The sequence below is a fragment of the Erigeron canadensis genome, chromosome 6 (assembly GCF_010389155.1).
Source record: "Erigeron canadensis isolate Cc75 chromosome 6, C_canadensis_v1, whole genome shotgun sequence".
Classification (NCBI taxonomy): Eukaryota; Viridiplantae; Streptophyta; class Magnoliopsida; order Asterales; family Asteraceae; genus Erigeron; species Erigeron canadensis.
Window position 1 is genome coordinate 16,759 of NC_057766.1, and position 18,094 is coordinate 34,852.

General features: G+C 36.9%; 1 protein-coding gene across 4 annotated transcripts; it reads right to left on the bottom strand.

Annotated features, from left to right (window-relative positions):
• Nucleotides 1-40: 40 nt before the first annotated feature.
• Nucleotides 41-17,822, bottom strand: LOC122602692 (UPF0047 protein C4A8.02c). Of its 4 annotated transcripts, none has more exons than XM_043775280.1 (9): nucleotides 17,573-17,728; nucleotides 10,742-11,238; nucleotides 7,409-7,451; nucleotides 7,214-7,308; nucleotides 7,107-7,140; nucleotides 6,962-7,016; nucleotides 6,817-6,859; nucleotides 4,963-5,035; nucleotides 41-329 (listed from the first exon to the last, which is right to left on the bottom strand). In XM_043775280.1, the coding sequence occupies exons 1-8, from the start codon at nucleotides 17,634-17,636 to the stop codon at nucleotides 4,964-4,966; spliced, it is 903 nt and encodes a 300-aa protein (XP_043631215.1). In that variant the 5' UTR covers nucleotides 17,637-17,728; the 3' UTR covers nucleotides 41-329; nucleotide 4,963. The 4 variants fall into 4 exon arrangements, with proteins under 4 accessions (XP_043631215.1, XP_043631214.1, XP_043631216.1 ...); XM_043775279.1 differs by having other exon boundaries at nucleotides 7,391-7,451; XM_043775281.1 differs by lacking the exon at nucleotides 10,742-11,238 and having other exon boundaries at nucleotides 7,391-7,451; nucleotides 17,573-17,822.
• Between the last annotated feature and the right edge of the window lie 272 nt (nucleotides 17,823-18,094).

Sequence of the window (18,094 nt, forward strand, 5' to 3'; positions counted from 1 at the left end):
AACTATACATTTCTCTGGTATAATGAACGACTAGTCATTGTGAGAGCAAGACAAAAGTCGATTGAAATAAGCATATGACGGTACAAAAGGTTTGAGCTTCAATGTTTTTCTAGCTAAAACGGCCAATACTGCATATACTTGATTCAATATTTGGTAGTTTAGAAGACACTAATAGAGAAAGTACACAACTTACATACTCACTAATGTCATTCCAACCTTACAAATCTTAAACATCTTTAGACTTCATCCACATTATTTAAATGAACCCAAGCCCACCAATACTACCAGGTATTGGTCAGAGTGTATACTGCTCTGACCTTCGCACACATCTGCAAGCAGAAACAAAGTATAATTAAAAGCCGTTGAATTGGAATGGAAATAAACAAAAAAAAAAAAAGCAGGACAAATCTCTAATTTGCCTTGCATCAGCATAGTAACCATTCTTGCCGAAATTTTTACCTGATCACTAAAACTGATGCAGCCTCCAATCCAGTACAAGTATACAGACTATTAGACACTCAAATATAACAATCATACAAGGGCTGTAGGTATGTGCTAATTCTTACAAATTTTCATTTATACGCATCTCAATGGGTGACAGTTAAAAGTAAATACAGTAATTGGCTACAGACTGTAAAAAAGAAAAAATCATTGTGTTTTGGTAAGTTGATGCCAGGTGCGGGCCCAGGGTTGAACGGGTTCTTTTGATTCTGGAGACCCAAGATCATATGAGTAAAGCGGCTTCACTAAGATGAGCATATGTTGGTCTAAATAGAACCCTGAAACAAGTTGGACGTCATGGCTGTTGGTATATGAGCATAATGAGATGCAGAAATGAATAAAAATGATAGGTGCAATCGGAAGGAAAAAGACAGAGATAGGGTATTTTCGTTTCATGGGTTCTCTACCTTTCAACCTTAAGAAAACAAAATCAATACATCCTGTACATCCTTCACTTAAAAGAAAATGCAACAACATTTAAAACTGAGGCCTCTTCCAATGCAGAATTCTCACCATATTTTGAGCATTTTCTGGAGAAAATGGTTGGCATGGGAACTTTTGGGGCGCATTTTCCGGGGTTCATTGAGAAAGTAGGAAAGTGGGGTTGAGGTGGGGCCATGCCTTTGTTATTGACTACTTGGTCCATCAAATAGTTGCGCAGGTGTTTTTCTCAAATTTCATCACGTAGTGTTTTCTCGATTGTTTTTTACAATATAATATAATATAAAATATTTGAAGAACTGGTAAAAGAGGTAAGAAAGAGGTATGATTGGTGGTAATATGTTTTGGAAATAGAAATGGGAACAAGGGCGGATCTAGAGTATAAGAAGGTAGGTCCTTAGTTTCTAATTAGAGGTTAAGTGATAAGTTTTTTCGAGGACCTATGTAAAAATTTGGTTAGGACCTACCTTGGCAAACCAGAGCTACAGGTCGGATTCAAGTTGAACGTGCTAAAAAATCCAAAGAAACCGGTCAGGGGTTTTAATGACGGTGGGAGCATGGATGTTGTTGAGTCGGTGCTTCGAGACAGTGGGTTAAGAGAACCACTATTCCAGATGTTAAAGTCTCTCCAATTGATTATCTGCTTTATTCGGAGTGTTTGTTCTTAGCATCTTCCAGGTATCGGCAGTTCGATTCTTTTGAAGCCGGCAGGGACAGAGAACGAGTCAATGTTTGTGACTGACGGGTTGAAGCTCAGTGAAGGTCGGGGATAATCAGAAAGCATCAAAAAACACGGATGGGTTCTTGTTACATATGTGTAGAAGAGATGGATAATGGTGTAGTTCTAGGCCCAAAGACACCAAATGGGAGATTGTTGGTGTATGTTGTCTTAGGCCCACTTAAGGGCTACATAAATCAGGATCATCTGAAGGCAGCTGTCCTTAGATGGACTTGCCTTAATTAAATTAGGCCCCATTTTATTAGTTACTTAGGAAACAAGAATTAAACCTTAATTGTGTAGCCTTTAACATGTATTTTTTTTTTTGGAGGGAATCAATAAAGAAAAACCCAGTTGCCCCCTGTGGATTAGTTCACACAGATTAGTGTGAGATACCACGCTAAATCATTTATGTTCTTGTTGCTTCTTTCTGTTAATTCTGTATTGTGTGTGTGCGTTTTATTTCCTACCATACCGGCTAATATGTTGCTTAACTTGTGGGACATGGGGCTTGACATATGTGTCGACTTGGTACGCTCATCGCCTTTGACACAAACAGGTTAGGTCGATTTTGTGTCTGGCCATGCGGTGATTGAGTCTGCACAACGAAATGTGTCAAGTACGAGGCTAAGTGAGCGGATATTGGATATGGGTTTCTCCCCCTTTTCATTCTCTTCCTTTGGAGAACTTGAGAAGAATGCAATGACCTTACTAAAGCAAATCTAGAGGTTCTCTGTGGCCCAAGACATTGGTGCACGTGCTTCTACTCATGTATTTATAAGAATTAGTTATGCTATTGCTATAGGGATGGGGCCTAGAAGTATCTCGACTTCCACTAATTTCTTGTAAATCTTGCGAATTTCTAATGAAAGAGTTTATTATAATAATATAGCCAATTGAAAAACAGAAAATAGGAAATTTAAAAGTGCATGTCATGGAGAAACTTGCCTTTTATTTTTGGAAAAATAGACCAACTAAAAGTTTCAGGTCAGAAATCTCACCCCGGACCCGACCCGGGTTAACTCGGGTCGACCTAGGTCAACCAATTAGTATATGAGTTGACAGTTTGTCGGGTCAAATGTGTTAGCTTTGGCTCAAGCGGGTTTTAATATTATAGCTTATAAAAATAAGGAATATAAGGTAACTAACGATAAACTTACGTAATATTTCTTGTAATATCATTTAGAAAACTTAATTTAACAAAGTATCGAGTTGGTGGGTCGACCTCAAGGTCGAAAATCCCAACCCGAACACGACCCAAGAAAATAGGGGTTGGCGGGTAGGTAGGTTGGCAGGTCGAAAATACAGAACCTAACCTGTTTTTTATTTTCAAATCGGTTTCAGGTCAGGTTTCGAGTTGGGTCGAGTATTGACAGCCCTAGTTGGGACGTTCATGTTCCAAGTACAACATATGAGCATATCATAAAACCTTTGTACTACCACAGTAACGAGTCAACAATAGATGAACTCCAATAAGAAATGTTAGATATATTATATAAATATATCACCAAACATTTACAAAAAACAAAGTGAAAAAGTGTAGGCATTTGATGGCAAATGAACTTGAAAGTAAAGTTGGTATTGTATTATTTTTTATTTGGAAAAGGCACGAAGCTTCAGAAAGTCAAGGTGGGTTAAGTGTCATTTTTATTATTAATTTATCTTATTTTTAATTAGTTGTTGGTTTTGAGTTATTAAGACGTCTTGTATTATAAATAGGGCATTAGAGTTGTAATTCTAATCAAGGTAAATTACACTTTGAAGTTGGCACATTTTGTACTTTAGTCACTAGACTCAAAAAATTACTAAAAATATCTTAAACTTGCCACTTTTCTTCGGTTTTGGTCACCACGTCCAATTTCGATAGTTTTTCTCCGTTGACTATTCCACGTTCGTTAGTTTGATTCATTTTTCGTCCTTCCCATTTATTACATAATTAAAAGTGATAATCGGTCCAACTTCAGGGACGAGAAGTATAACTTACCCAATTTTTTCTATATAAATACTTTATCTGTCACATTTCAAATGTCATATTTTAATTTTTCTAGCATTTTACTTTTAACTTTGACCGTAAAATTTTTTGTTTGTATTGTATAGTAGTTTGTGTAAATTATATCAATGAAAAATATATTTAAAACCCAACCATTCATACATTTTATAACAAGTTTATATAACACAAACAAAAATATTTACGATAAAAGTTAATAGAAGAAGACTCAAAAAGTCAAACTTAGACATTTAAAATGAGACAGTGGGAGTAGGAAAAATGATATATGCATATACATTTTGTATCTATCATCATTATCGTTGCTTTCATCAACATCAACTTCATACCACATCTTTTAATAACAAAAGAGATCAACCAAATTTCTCTATACAATTCAAAAACACAATGACCAAAAAGATCTAACTTTACAAATAAAGCTTTCAACTATCAATTATTTCCTCAAATCAAAACTTCATAATATTATCACTAAGATCATATTCAAACTTTTCTTAAAGTATCAAGAACAAACCAAATATGAAAAAATATCTTTAGAATATTATTATTAAAAATAACTAAAATGAAAAAGAAATGTACAACAACACTTATCAACCAAATCCAAACTACTTTATAACCAATAAAATAGTTATCGTAAACTTAAAAAAGGTTGTTCCAAAACACAATAAATAAATATGTATTTTCACTAATCGGCCAAAACAATATCTAACACCTTAAGTTGGGCCATCACTTTTAATCTTGGAATCAATGGGAAGGACGAAGAGTGACCAAAAAAAAAACAAAAACAAAGAACGTGGGCAAGTCAACAGAGAAAAACTAATGAAGTTGAACGCAGTGATCAAAAGTGAAAAAAAAGTGGCAGTTTAAGATATTTTTTGGTAATTCTTTGAGTTCAGTGACTAAAAGTGCAAAATGCAATTTTAGGGACTAAAACTCTAATGTACCCTCCTAATTATGTTGAATATTAAAGTGATTTGGTTATCAATAAAAAAGTTACACATCTAAAAAGTAGTTGGAGAGTTGATTGATCTCGCGAATATCGATTATCTATCTTATCATTGATTTTATATTGTTACGAGCAACTGGTTTGTATTAAAGCTTTTATTTAAAAGCCACACCCACGGCACCAATATAAGAGTTACGCTGATGTCCAAAGTTACATACTAACTACAGCATTTGACCATTGCAATAAATGTGAGGAAGGATCACAAACCCGCAGGACTCATGAAACTACAAAACAAAATTTAAAAAAAAAAAAAGTAAAGTAGGTACAATCCATATCACAATGCTTACAACTTACCTTAAATTCCATTAAGGGTAACCACAACTTTACGTGCAGTGGGCTCATCACGATGCTCACACAACCATATCCCCTGCAGGAAGCCATAGGAAATAAGCATTCAGATGTTTGTGAAAAAACTAAAAGTCCGAATGTTACAACTAAAGAAATATTTGCTAACAAGCAAGTCTAATATATAGAATGCCAATTTCAGTTACTGACTGAGAATACTTTAATCTGATTGAAACACATGTCCATCGTTGTTCCATGGGTCGACAAAGAGATATGATCTTTGTGTTACATCGACGACATATATCCAAGTGGAGCTAAGCGACTCCAAATCTATGAATTGGGTCATCATAAGTTACTATTAGTTTCATAAGGGGTACAGATATTATATTCCAAGATTATCCGGGTACTTGCCTTGAACAAGTGTCATATTTCTCTGTCTTACCCATACTTTATTACCACCGGTTCCATGTTTTCCCCTAATTTCATACGCCACCCGAGGCTCCGGTTTCTCGTCCTATTGTCCTAAAGCTGATGATTTTATGGTTCCATCCTTCCACTCCAAAGCCAACTATTATACAAAACCAGAGAACCCCTGCCATTCAACCACCTATTACAAATAAGCCAAACTATTTCGTTTGGATACACATTCCGTATGGATCCAATTATATATGGAAGGGTCATAATAATTGTAGCCAACACTCCATCTAAGACTACCTAGCCTGTATCATATGAATCTTACGCTTGTAAATTACCCTTGGATAGGTGACGTATACCTATATTTATGAGGATATACAACATCAAGGAAAAGAACAGAACAAGGTCATCCAGGAAGAAAATGGACACCATATAAAAACAAATAAAAAAAGCAACACCTGGTTTTACAAAAATTTCAAGCCAAAAAAGTATGAAGCCTTAATGATTGTCATCCCTTAAATATAATGGCCCTAACATCAAGAAACTCTTCGTCATGTAAATGAACCACAATTCCCATACTTTCAGTCAATGCTTCATATTAATTAGAGTTGGAAATCCTTTAGTCTGAAAAATTACATACTTGTTGGAAATCCTTTCAGTCAATGCTTGTATGGTCTTTTTTTTCTTTTGGTTGCTTATATGCAAGTTGCAGCTTCTTTATTAGGCTACACACTTGATGTAATCTTCGTTTATTGGAAGTGACATAGCATTGTGTCCATCGTTTAAATTATCAAAGAAAAAGAGACAGCAGCAACCATGCACTAAGTCAAATTTAGGAACTAATAGGGGATAATTAGATAGAAGAAGGAATGAGGGAGAGATAAATAAAACATATGTAAATTTAAGGGACTAATTTGTGAAAGGACAAAAAGGTCAAGAAAAATACTTTTGTGGTGTACGGTCAAAATTTGGTGGTGTACGGATCACCACCCATTCAAGTAGTCTGTATAAGCATAGGTTAATGATTATCACATGTTCTTTTGTGGTGCTGGTTATCCAAAAGTGATACGTGTTCTCTTTTATCAACATCAACAATGGAGACGCTATTATAGTGACACATATTAATGGCATAGTCCAGATTTAAATTTCTTTTGATAAATACACATGTTGGAGCCTATCCAAAGTGAAAACTGAACATAAAAAAACTCGCCAGATACCACCAATCAAAAAGATTACTAAGCTAACCTTACCTGCTAAGGCAATAACTCATACACTTAATACTCCGTATTATTTAACCAGACCCTCATGTCCACAAAGGCTGAAAGCTCCCTCCGTATTGACACAATTTTACACCAGAACCAAATTTAATATAGTCCATTAGACCGCCAATTATAATAACATCAGAAAATCATATTTCTTCGATAATGTAAAAATATTACTAATACATACCTGCCAAGTACCCATGTTAAGCTTCCCATCCGTAATTGGTATCCTAAAAGTATGAAAACATTTGTAAGCACCACTGTCAGTATGACTGAATGGATTCATAAATGAATATATATATATATAAAGTTACAAACAGAGATATCCCTACGTGAGAGCACAGCCAAACATTGACGACTTTATATGTGCTGGCATATCATCTGGACCTGCATATGAAACAAGAATTCCACCCATGAGAAAAAAATCAACCTAAAGCTATTTGAATAGATAAAAGTATGTTCCTAAAACTAACCAACCTTCTAGTGTATGTCTCCATGGTGCAGATCCTCCCTGTAAGAATAGTATTAGACCCTGTGTTGAAGATATGAAACGCTGTATTAAAGAAAACGGAAAAGTAACAAACCTCGGGAACAATCTTATTAAGAAAAGTCTCGGTGTCAGCTCGAACATCAGAGTCATAATTTTCATTGATAGTCAAGGAGGCACTGGTATGTTGCACTGTTACATAAGGATGCATTATTCAAAAGTTAAATGATGGGTTTTCAAAAACTCAAAGACCAAGAGGAAAAAAGAAACTTACGAAATAAATTTGCAATACCACATTTAAAACCCGACAGATCTTGTCCAATTTCCCTCATGATCTGGTACAGCATATGAATTAATATTTACGATAACAAAGCATACAAATATATAAAGCATTAATTAGCAGTTGTTACAATCCATGAATCGTTTATACTAAATGTTGTGTCTAACACCATTTAGTATGATATGAGGCGTCAAAGACTTGATGGTAGTAAATGTTGAAATATTAACACTGATCGACCAACTAATTGATATAAGAGGTATATATAATATTCCCGGGTACCATTGTAAATGTTCACTTCTCCATTTTGGTTGTACATAAACAATAAAGTATAAAATAGGGATAAATAGTCATTTTGCAAAAAGTGACCCACCATGATTACTATTTCTACTCTTTATGTTTTATATATATATATATATATATGTTTTATATATGTATAGGGGAGCTTATGGTAGGAAGTGTCTTAACCTGCGAAGCATGCGAAGTGTTTTGTTATAAGAGCAAATTTGCTGCTCAAACTGCATGTAAAGAGTAAATTATATATATATATGTTTTATATATATACATACATAGGGGTGAGATATTTTGAGACCACCTCTTATTTTAGGACCAACTAGGAACAAAAAAGTCTTGTATATCGTAGTAGATGATGATGGTGGTGTGTAAGTTACGAAAATCAATGGTCCTTTTTTGGACTTTTTTTAGTTGGTCTCAAATTATCTTTCCCCTACATACATACATACATATATATATATATATATGTATAGGGGAGCTTATGGTAGGAAGTGTCTTAACCTGCGAAGCATGCGAAGGGGGAAGTGTTTTGTTATAAGAGCAAATTTGCTGCTCAAACTGCATGTAAAGAGTAAATTTGCCACTCCTTTTTGTAAAGATCTATTTGCCACAAAAAGTAATATTTAAGGTGTAATTTTGCCATTCATTCTATCAAGTTTGATGACCAATCTCATTTGCAACAACCCTCATCAGAATGGCAATATGGATTACCTTTTCAGATTGAAAACCAATCTCATTAGCAGCAACTCCATGTAGCCCCGAAAAATTTAATATAAAAGGAATGAAAACAATTTGAATACAGCCACAAAGAAAGAATGAAAACATAAATGTGAATAAAATAATCATGATGGCATCGTATCATCTATAACATTTCCTTCTTATGAGAAACTAAATCTATTCATCTTCCTGCACCATTTTTGGTGTATGGGTAAGAAACAGGTTTATAGGAATAATCGTTGCTATTATTGATAATGAGAGAATAAGGGTTACATATATTAGAGTGAATATTTACACTCTAAACCTCTAAGAATAATAATACTTAAATACATAAACTAATTTTCTAATATTCCCCCGCAAACTAAGGCCGGGGTGCAAGCCTTAGTTTGGACCGTAATAACATAAAGCGTGATTATGGTAATGGCTTTGTAAAGACATTCGTGGAAATAAACTTTACTGCAAGCTTCCCTTGTCCCACCTTTTCACGAACAAAGTGAAAATCAACTTCTACATGCTTGGTTCTCGCATGAAACACTGGATTTGCTAACAAATATGTAGCTCCCAAATTGTCACACCATAAAGTAGGAACGGTCTTTATAGAGACATGGAGTTCACCTAATAGCCAGGTTACTTCTGCAAGAGTATCAGCTAAGGCTTTGTACTCAGATTCTGTAAATGATCGAGATACAGTCCTCTGTTTGCGAGCAGCCCATGAAACCAGATTTGACCCAAGATAAATAGCATATCCACCGGTGGATCGACAATCATCTGGACAACCAGCCCAGTCTGAGTCAGAAAATGCCGTGAGAGAACGAAAAGTAGCATCAGTGTATGCATGAAGACGAATATCAGAATCACAACGGATTTGAAGTCCCAAAGACATGGTACCCTGCAAATATCTTAAAATCCGTTTCACAGCCAACCAGTGATTCTCAGTAGGCAGAACAGGTGAAGATGGTCTAGATGTATGCTGTTGATTAGGAACAGTGACTGTAGTTGGAGATGACTCTCAAGCAACAACGGACTTAGAGGTAGGAGGTTTAGGCTTACGTGTGTAAGTTTGAAGAATAGGTGGTCATGAAGGATTGATATCAATAGTTGTAAATGGTAGTACAGGATTAGGATATGAGACATATGGTTCAGATAACGATGTAGTTGGTGGATGAGGAGCCAGTGTAAAAGGAAAAGACAACTCATCAAATCGAACATGACGACATATGTATATGCGATCCGTAGAGAGTTCGAGGCATCTATATCCATGATGAGAAGTACTATAGCCTAAAAAGACGGATGGGGTGGAACGAAAATCCATCTTGTGTGTGTGATATGGACGAAGATGAGGATAACACCGACAACCAAAGACTCGAAGAAAGGAAAAATGAGGCGTGGTGTGGAAGAGTTGTTCAAAAGGAGAGATGATGTGATTTGTACGGGATGGCATACGGTTAATCAGATAAATTGCAGTGTCGTAAGCAAAGTGCCAATACTTAGTAGGGACATGAGATTGAGCAAGAAGAGTGAGTCCGGTTTCAACAACATGAAGGTGTCGTTGCTCGACGGTACCGTTTTGTTCACTAGTATGTGGACAAGAAAGGCGGTGAATAATACCGACAGACGCAAAGAAGGAACGGATATTGCGAAATTCGCCACCCCAATCGGTTTGTACAAATTTAAGTTTGGTTTGGAATTGGCGTTCGACCATTAAGAAGAATTGTTTAAAAGTAAGAAAAACATCTGATTTTTGTTTCAAAGGATAGATCCACATAAAACTAGAAAAATGATCCACACATAATAAGAAATAACGGTGTCCATCGGACGAAGGGATGGGTGGAGGTCCCCAAACATCACAAAATACAGGATCTAAAACACGAGAACTTTTATTATTACTAGAAGACAAATGCAATTTTGAAGATTTTCCAATGAGACATGAATCACATACTAAACTAGAACATTTATTTGTAATAGATAACCTATATCTAGATAACATAGACTTCAAAAGTTCAGAGTGTGGATGACCAAGACGTTGATGCCACAGTTGAGGAGACGCACGAACAGCAGAGAAGACAACTTTGGGAAGTGACTTGAGGCTGGGTAAATTAATGGAGTAGAGCCCATTAAGACTTGGACCAGTGAGAAAGATATGATGGGTAGACTTGTCCTTCACAGCAAAAAAGGTAAAATGAAACTCAAAATAAACATTATTATCGTGACAAAATTGTTGGACAGAAAGTAAGTTACGTTTAATCTGAGGTACATGAAGAATACTAGATAATGATAAAGCACGATTAGGAGAATAAAGTTTTGAAGAACCTACATGGAGTATAGGAAGACCCTTACCATTACCAACATGAAATCGGTCATCGCCATAATATGGTTCCGAGTATTCAAAACTTGAAAGATCAGAACCCCAACATGATGATTGCACCCCGTATCCGTAAGCCATGAGGTTGAAGCTTGTGAGCGATGGTCAGCATAGTTTGCTTGTGAGCGATAGTCAGCATAGTTTTCTTGTGAGCTACAGTCAGCATAGTTTGCTTGTGGTGGTGTCGACCGTCTATAGGTGGATGGATCACGATTTGGACACAAAATTGGAATATGTCCAATGCCACACCTGTTACAAGTACCAAACACAGTGTTCTGATTAGAAGCCCAAGCAAAACGATTGCGGTTACCTCCGTTGAGTTGTGAACGGTTAGAATTAGAACTCCTTCGACCATAGTTCTGATTTCCTCTACCACCTCGACCTCTACCTCGGTTGGCATAGTAAGCAGTGGTTGGTGCTCCATTATGTGATTGAACTTGAAGACCAAATTGTGACAGAAGTTGTTGCAAGGCTGTGATCAGGGGAAGCCATAGAGGTGTTTGTGTTATGTTGATTAGATGTGGCAGTAGCTAAGAAACAGGTTTATAGGAATAATCGTTGTTATTATTGATAATGAGAGAATAAGGGTTACATATATAGAGTGAATATATACACTCTAAACCTCTAAGAATAATAATACTTAATTACATAAACTAATTTCTAATAATGGGAAGCATACAAATTAGTATCGGTGATGCATTCTAAATGCAAATAAATTTGTTACTCAAATCATTTTAATTTAGCAATACTTTGAAGAATCATATTTGGGGTGTCAACCTATCTAACATTGTGTCTAATAATAATGAAAACGGTTGCAAAAATAGAAGTGGATTCTTATGTCACATGAACCCTTGCAACCAAATGCTACGTGTACACTATTAGGTGGGTGTCTATCATTCTTTTGCAACTCTCAAGCTTGAGTTGCAGGCTGATTTGTACAGAATTACATATATGTTCATGAAATGCTTGGCATGCCACGTATCGTTGTTATAATGTACTAAAACAGAAAGTGATTGCAGTTTAAAGATCATAGATGTACTGTACATACATATAACTGTGATTGCGCTTTGGGATTATATATTTACATAATGTACGTATAATATGTAACAGAAATACACATATATCGGGTTACTTGGGTATTCCCTTTTCAAGTGGATCAGTCGAAATCCGGACCGAGAACTGACTTTTCTATAATTTAAGGCCCGTCGTAGAGACCGGAGTGATGCAGTTTCACACGCAATCAAATGGCTCGATGCTAAATGATTAAATCAAAGACTAAATAAACCATAAAGGTTCAAGAACAAAGTTCTTATCATTCGATATCAATCAAAAACTAAGAAAATAAGCCTGGAATATTACAACTTATAAAGACTTTATAAATTAGGAAACAAACTAAAAGATAGAAACGAAATAAAAAGAGATAAACTAAAATAATAGATAAACTAGGATCGAACTATTAAGAGAAACCCGTCAACATTTTCGTGATCCAAATCCGAACCCGGATGCCCCCGCATCATTCTCCCCGCCGTTTAAAAAACTCAACCTGGAGTTTTCCCTTCGGATGACAACCACTTGAGTCGAAAAGCCACCGGGGTCGAACGGAACATCATAGCACCTCCAATTCATTTGAAATTGGTGTTGCTTTTTTGAAACTGATTGAAATTTTATTGACCCATTCACAACTATTTCCATAGTAATATTACGGCACAATGACACGAAACACCTTTTGAGTTGATACATGAACTTCACTGACCCAACTTTTATTCTTGATTTAAGTGTATTGCCCATGTTAAAAGATTCATACCCACATATATTTCCACCACCCAGATTAATTAATTTATATCCTTGCTCATGCTTAACTATCATGCCTCTATATTTGTATAAATCCATATTTCGTGTCATTGACCTTTCATTTGAAATTTTTCAAATATATGAAAACCCATAATTATCACGAAGATCATCTCTAACTTTTGCAACTCGAATTTCCTCTTTATTTTCAAAACTCAAACTTGAAAAAAATCCCATGGTCAATTTCCTCGTGATTATAGGCCCAAAAATTGGCACTTCCAACACCGATTCATTATTTTCGACAAACTCATTGACACCAAGAAAATTCCCATCCCCAATGGCATCCAAATCCCCATTTATGGTTATCGTACAACCACCATCCAAACATGATATATCACCAAGATTAGCCATCTCAATGTCGTCTCCACCCAATCCATCAACACTTTTAACGAGCCTTTTACCCGATAAGTTCCGATCCCATGAATAAAGAGTTAAGTTCACAAATCGTCCTTGTGGTTTTACCAAAACATCACGTTTTATCCTTTAAACTTCAAAATGACACTGGCAGTCCTTTATACTAATGGTCACGTTTCGTCCTTTAATCTAACGGATGATGATCATGTTTCGTCCTTTAATCTAACGGATGATGGTCACGTTTTGTCCTTTATACGGTCGACTAAAGGACGAAACGTAACCATTATCCGCGTATAAAGGACTACCGGTGTCATTTTGAAGTTTAAAGGATGAAACGTGATTTTCTAGTAAAACCACAAGGACGATTTTTGAAATTAACTCCGTATATAAATAAAGAATACCATTCCTCGTCCGCATATTCATCATACACGGGAGAAGAATTATAGATAATGTCGCCATTAGGAGGATGCTCCTCATCCCCAGTTAACTCGTCGTCCCAGGCAGTTTTAACCGGTTCTGTTTCCTTCCATGTCGACGATGATGCTAATCCCAATCCAGGGACTAGGTGTTGTAGTCGATCGGCTCGCTCAACCGCTCCCAATCTAGGGATAAGCCATACGAGTCGTTGGGGCTGGTCAACCTCACGATCAAACAGATCCGAAGCACCTCCATCATTGCCTCTATCGGCGATTCTATGATAAAGATACCCACTTCAACAACGAGCCATTTGATAAACCATAACTTTGATACCAACTTGATGCAGTTTCACACGCAATCAAATGGCTCGATGCTAAATGATTAAATCAAAGACTAAATAAACCATAAAGGTTCAAGAACAAAGTTCTTATCATTCAATATCAATCAAAAACCATAAAGGTATTAATTCTGGGTTCTGCCCACAATTTTATTTTTGAAATTTTGGTAAATGAGTTAAAACTTGTTACCCAATTGGTAGCTCCATTTGGTGTTGAAATTGGTAACTGGGATGTGATTCATTGTGGTAGTATTTGCAAAAATCTTTCTGTGCAGATAATTGACATCCACATTACCCAAAAATTTCATCCTTTTTCTCTTGGTGGGACTGATTTGGTGCTAGATGTACGATGGCTTGCTACCTTGAATACGGTACAAGCTCGAAAGAGATGTTTATGTTTTTTACGGTGGATGGGAAGAAATACAAATTGCAAGGTGTTCCTTCTGGGCCTCAAAAATCATCTAGTTTTCAGCATTTAGCTATCGATCCTGAAGCTAACCCCAAAATGCCACCCTTTTACAACCTATTATTACTAAATACCACACTGTTTTTGACGAACCAAAAGATTTGCCACCTACCCGTACCCGAACTCACGCAATCACCTTAATCCCAAATTCCGCTCCACCAAACATTCACCCTTACCAATATCCCCACTCTCAAAAAACTAAAATAGAGAAGCAAGTGGAGCAACTCTTAACAGTCGGGTTCATCCAATCAAGTACCACCGTTTCTCAAGCCCTGTCCTATTGGTTACAAAAAAGGATAATTCTTGGCGTATCTGTGTATATTATCGGGCACTTAACAATATCACTATTGCTAACAAGTATCCTATCCCAAATATGGATGAGGTGTTCGACGAGTTACATGGGGCTAAAATATTCTCGAAATTGGATTTACGGTCAGGTTACTATCAGATTAGAGTTGTTGCCCGAATGTGCCGAAGACAGCATTTCACACTCATTCAGTGCATTATGAGTTTAAGGTCATGCCCTTTGGGCTGACAAATGCCCCATCAACCTTCCAAGCCGTTATGAACGACCTGTTTCGCCCTTTTTTACATTGTTTTATACTGTGGTTTTCTTTGATATCTTGATATATAGCCCAGGCATGGCACAACATGTAGGCCATCTTGAACAAACTCTGAAGTTGTTGCATGATAACTATTTTTTTTTTTTTGCCAAATTAACTAAATGTTGTTTTAGCCAATCTAAAGTGGTTTTTCTTGGACATGTGGTTACACCGGAAAGGGTTCAGGTGGAACAAGATAAGGTTTTGGCAGTTCAATCATTGCCGATTCCGACTAATGTTAAGCAGGTTCGAGGATTTATAGACTTACCAGGTTATTATCGACGGTTTGTGCGAAATTATGGTTAAACTACGAGGCCTCTCACAGCTCTTACTAAGAAAGATGGATTTGTTTGGTCTAGCTTTAGAGGCGTTTAAGGCCCTAAAACAAGCCCTAGTATCTGCCCCTGTCCTACGTTTACCAGACTTCTCCACAACTTTTGTGGTTGAATGGGATGCTTCATCTGATGGAGTGGGAGCTATCTTGTCACAAGATGAACACCCGGTGGCCTATTTTAGCAAGGGTTTTTCACCTTCTAACCGGATGAAATCAGCTTATGATCGAGAGTTATTAGCTTTGGTTCTCACGGTACAAAAATGGAACCACTATTTAATGGGTCGCCATTTTATCATCCGTACAGATCACTACACTTTGAAGTTCTTACTTGAGCAGCGTATAACAACCACTGAACAGCAGTGATTGCTACTTAAGCTTATGCCTTATGACTTTTCTATTTGTCATAGAGCTGGGAAAGAGAATCGCGGGGCAGATGCTTTGTCTCGGATGCCCCATTCTGGAGACTTATTAACTTTAACCGTTCCTTTTTGTGTAGAAATTGCACAGTTTAAAGAGGGGCTTCAAACTGATCCCTACACGAGTAATGTCATCCAGGGATTGCCTTCTGGTCCAGCATCCGTTCCTGATTTCAATTTGGTAGATCAGCTTCTCTTTTATAAGAAGCGTTTGGTGATCCCCAACGTGCCCAAGATCATGCTCACATTACTACAGGAAGCACACGACGCCCCTATGGGGGCAACGGGGGGTTTTTGAAAACAATCAAACATCTGTCAGCCAACTATTTCTGGCCAAAAATGAATCATGAAGTTCATATATATGTGCAGCAATGTGCAATTTGTCAACAGCAAAAATACCAAACGTTGTCTCCGGCAGGTTTACTTCAGCCTTTGCCAATTCCGGAACAGATTTGGGAAGATTTATCCATGGAATTCATAGTGGGTTTACCCCCTTCGAGTCGATATGAGATTATCACAGTGGTTGTGGATCGCTTCAGCAAATATGCTCATTTTCTATGTTTGTCTCACCCATTTACTGCTAAAGGTGTGGCTGCTGTGTTCTGTAAAGAGATTGTACGACTACATTGTTTCCCACGTGCAATTGTCTCTGATCGTTTGTGATATTCATCAGCAACTTTTGGCAAGAATTGTTTCGTTTGAGTCAAACAAACCTGCAGTTGAGCACTAGTTATCACCCACAGACGGATGGGCAAACAGAGGTTGTCAATCATTGTCTCAAAGCTTACCTCCGATGTTTTGCCCATGAACAGCCAACCAAATGGAGTGCCTATTTATCTTGGGCTGAATTCTCTTACAATACCGGCTATCACACCTCTACAGGCACTACACCCTTTTCTGTGGTTTATGGGAGAGAACCTCCATCGTTATCTTAAAGGGGAGACAAAAAATGAGGAACTGGAACAACAACTGACTGATAGGGATGAGATGCTTAAGTTGCTTCGTTTTAACCTTAGTAAAGCTCAAACTCGTATGTGTCCCAAGCCAACTCTAAACGCAGGGAACTATCGTTTCAGGTGGGTGACCATGTCTTCTTGAAGATCCAACCATACTGTCAGCGTAGCTTGGCAAAACAACGATGATTTGAAAAGTTATCTCCCAGGTTCTTTGGCCCATACCGTATTAAACGAGTGGTGGGTGCGGTTGCTTACGAGCTTGAGTTACCTGCAGATGCCAAAATTCATCCTGTATTCCATGTTTCAATGCTCAAACCAGCTCAGGGAGCACTTACTGCAGGTCCTATCCCACCTCTTCCTATTACAAAAGATTGGGAAATTGATTTAGAACCCGATTCTGTGGTATCATATTGATGGGTGGCGGAGGCAGGAAAACAAGTCTTGGAACTGTTAATTTCTTGGCATCATCGCCCTACTGAAGAAGCTACATGGGAATCTTATGACCTCTTGGCTGAACAATTCCCTAATTTTCGCCTTGAGGACAAGGCGTTTTACGGGGAGAGATGTAATGATACAATTCCGCTCAAAATTTATACCTGGAAGAAGAAACGTGCTGTTGCGGGTTCGGGTCCAATTGAATACAGTTTTTGGTAATTGGATAGACCCACTTGGTCAACCAAGTAACATGGCAGTAGGAATTTGAGGAGTCCCTCACCATCCAAATTCCAAGAGTTATTATTAAATTTATGCATTATATATAGCACTTATGTTTTAGTTTTCTATCATCCAATAAATTTATTCAGTTATCTTTGTTTGTAATCCAGATTCTATCAAACGCGCTTTCAAAATTTCATTTGTTTTCTAGAGATAGAAAACTCTTCCATTTTATAAAAAATTAGAAATGGATAACTAGAAAACATTTTCCACAACTAAACGCATAAGTGGCTAGGATTCGAAGCTGATGGATGTGTAACAACTAAAAAGTAATTAGCTCATTTGATGAAGAAGATGATAAAAGAAATATACATATACATATATATAGACATGTAAAGTAATTATAAGATTAGGTTATGGACCTTGGGAGTTATAAGATGACAACCACGGTTGTGAGGAGGGAGTGTGATCGTCTTTTGAGCCCATTTCGGACCACTGGCAGCAGCGGCAGCCATGCTACTACTTTTCTCCGGCGTATACACACAAGACACCACCTGAAACTTCTTATTCCCTTTTGCTTTTGCTTTTGTTAACGGTAACGCAGCCGACGATACATACGAAACGGATGATGATAAAGATTGCATTTTCCCCTTTTTTTTTTTTTTACTCTCTTTCTTCCACACACACTTATACTTTTATTTATTAATTAATGTTAATTATTCCGTCCCATTAGAAGTGTCCACATTCCCTTTTTTATATGTCCCATTAAAAATGTCCACTTTTATATTTTACTAGTCAATTTCCAGTTTTACCCTTAAACTCACATAACTAACATTAATAAAAAAAACCTTGACAAACACACAAAATAAGACAAAGATTCCTTCTTTTAATTCTTAAAAAAAAAACAAGTGCATACACATTTTCGTGTAACTTGAGGTTTCATA

Coding starts and splice junctions, on each gene's coding strand:
- LOC122602692 (XM_043775278.1), bottom strand. CDS start 17,636: ATGGGCTCAAAAGACGATCACACTCCCTCCTCACAACCGTGGTTGTCA. Junction 11,239..17,572: donor GTCATCTTATAACTCCCAAG/GTCCATAACCTA, acceptor CCCTGATCACAG/CCTTGCAACAACTTCTGTCA. Junction 10,563..10,741: donor CCGATTTCATGTTGGTAATG/GTAAGGGTCTTC, acceptor TTTGCTGTGAAG/GACAAGTCTACCCATCATAT.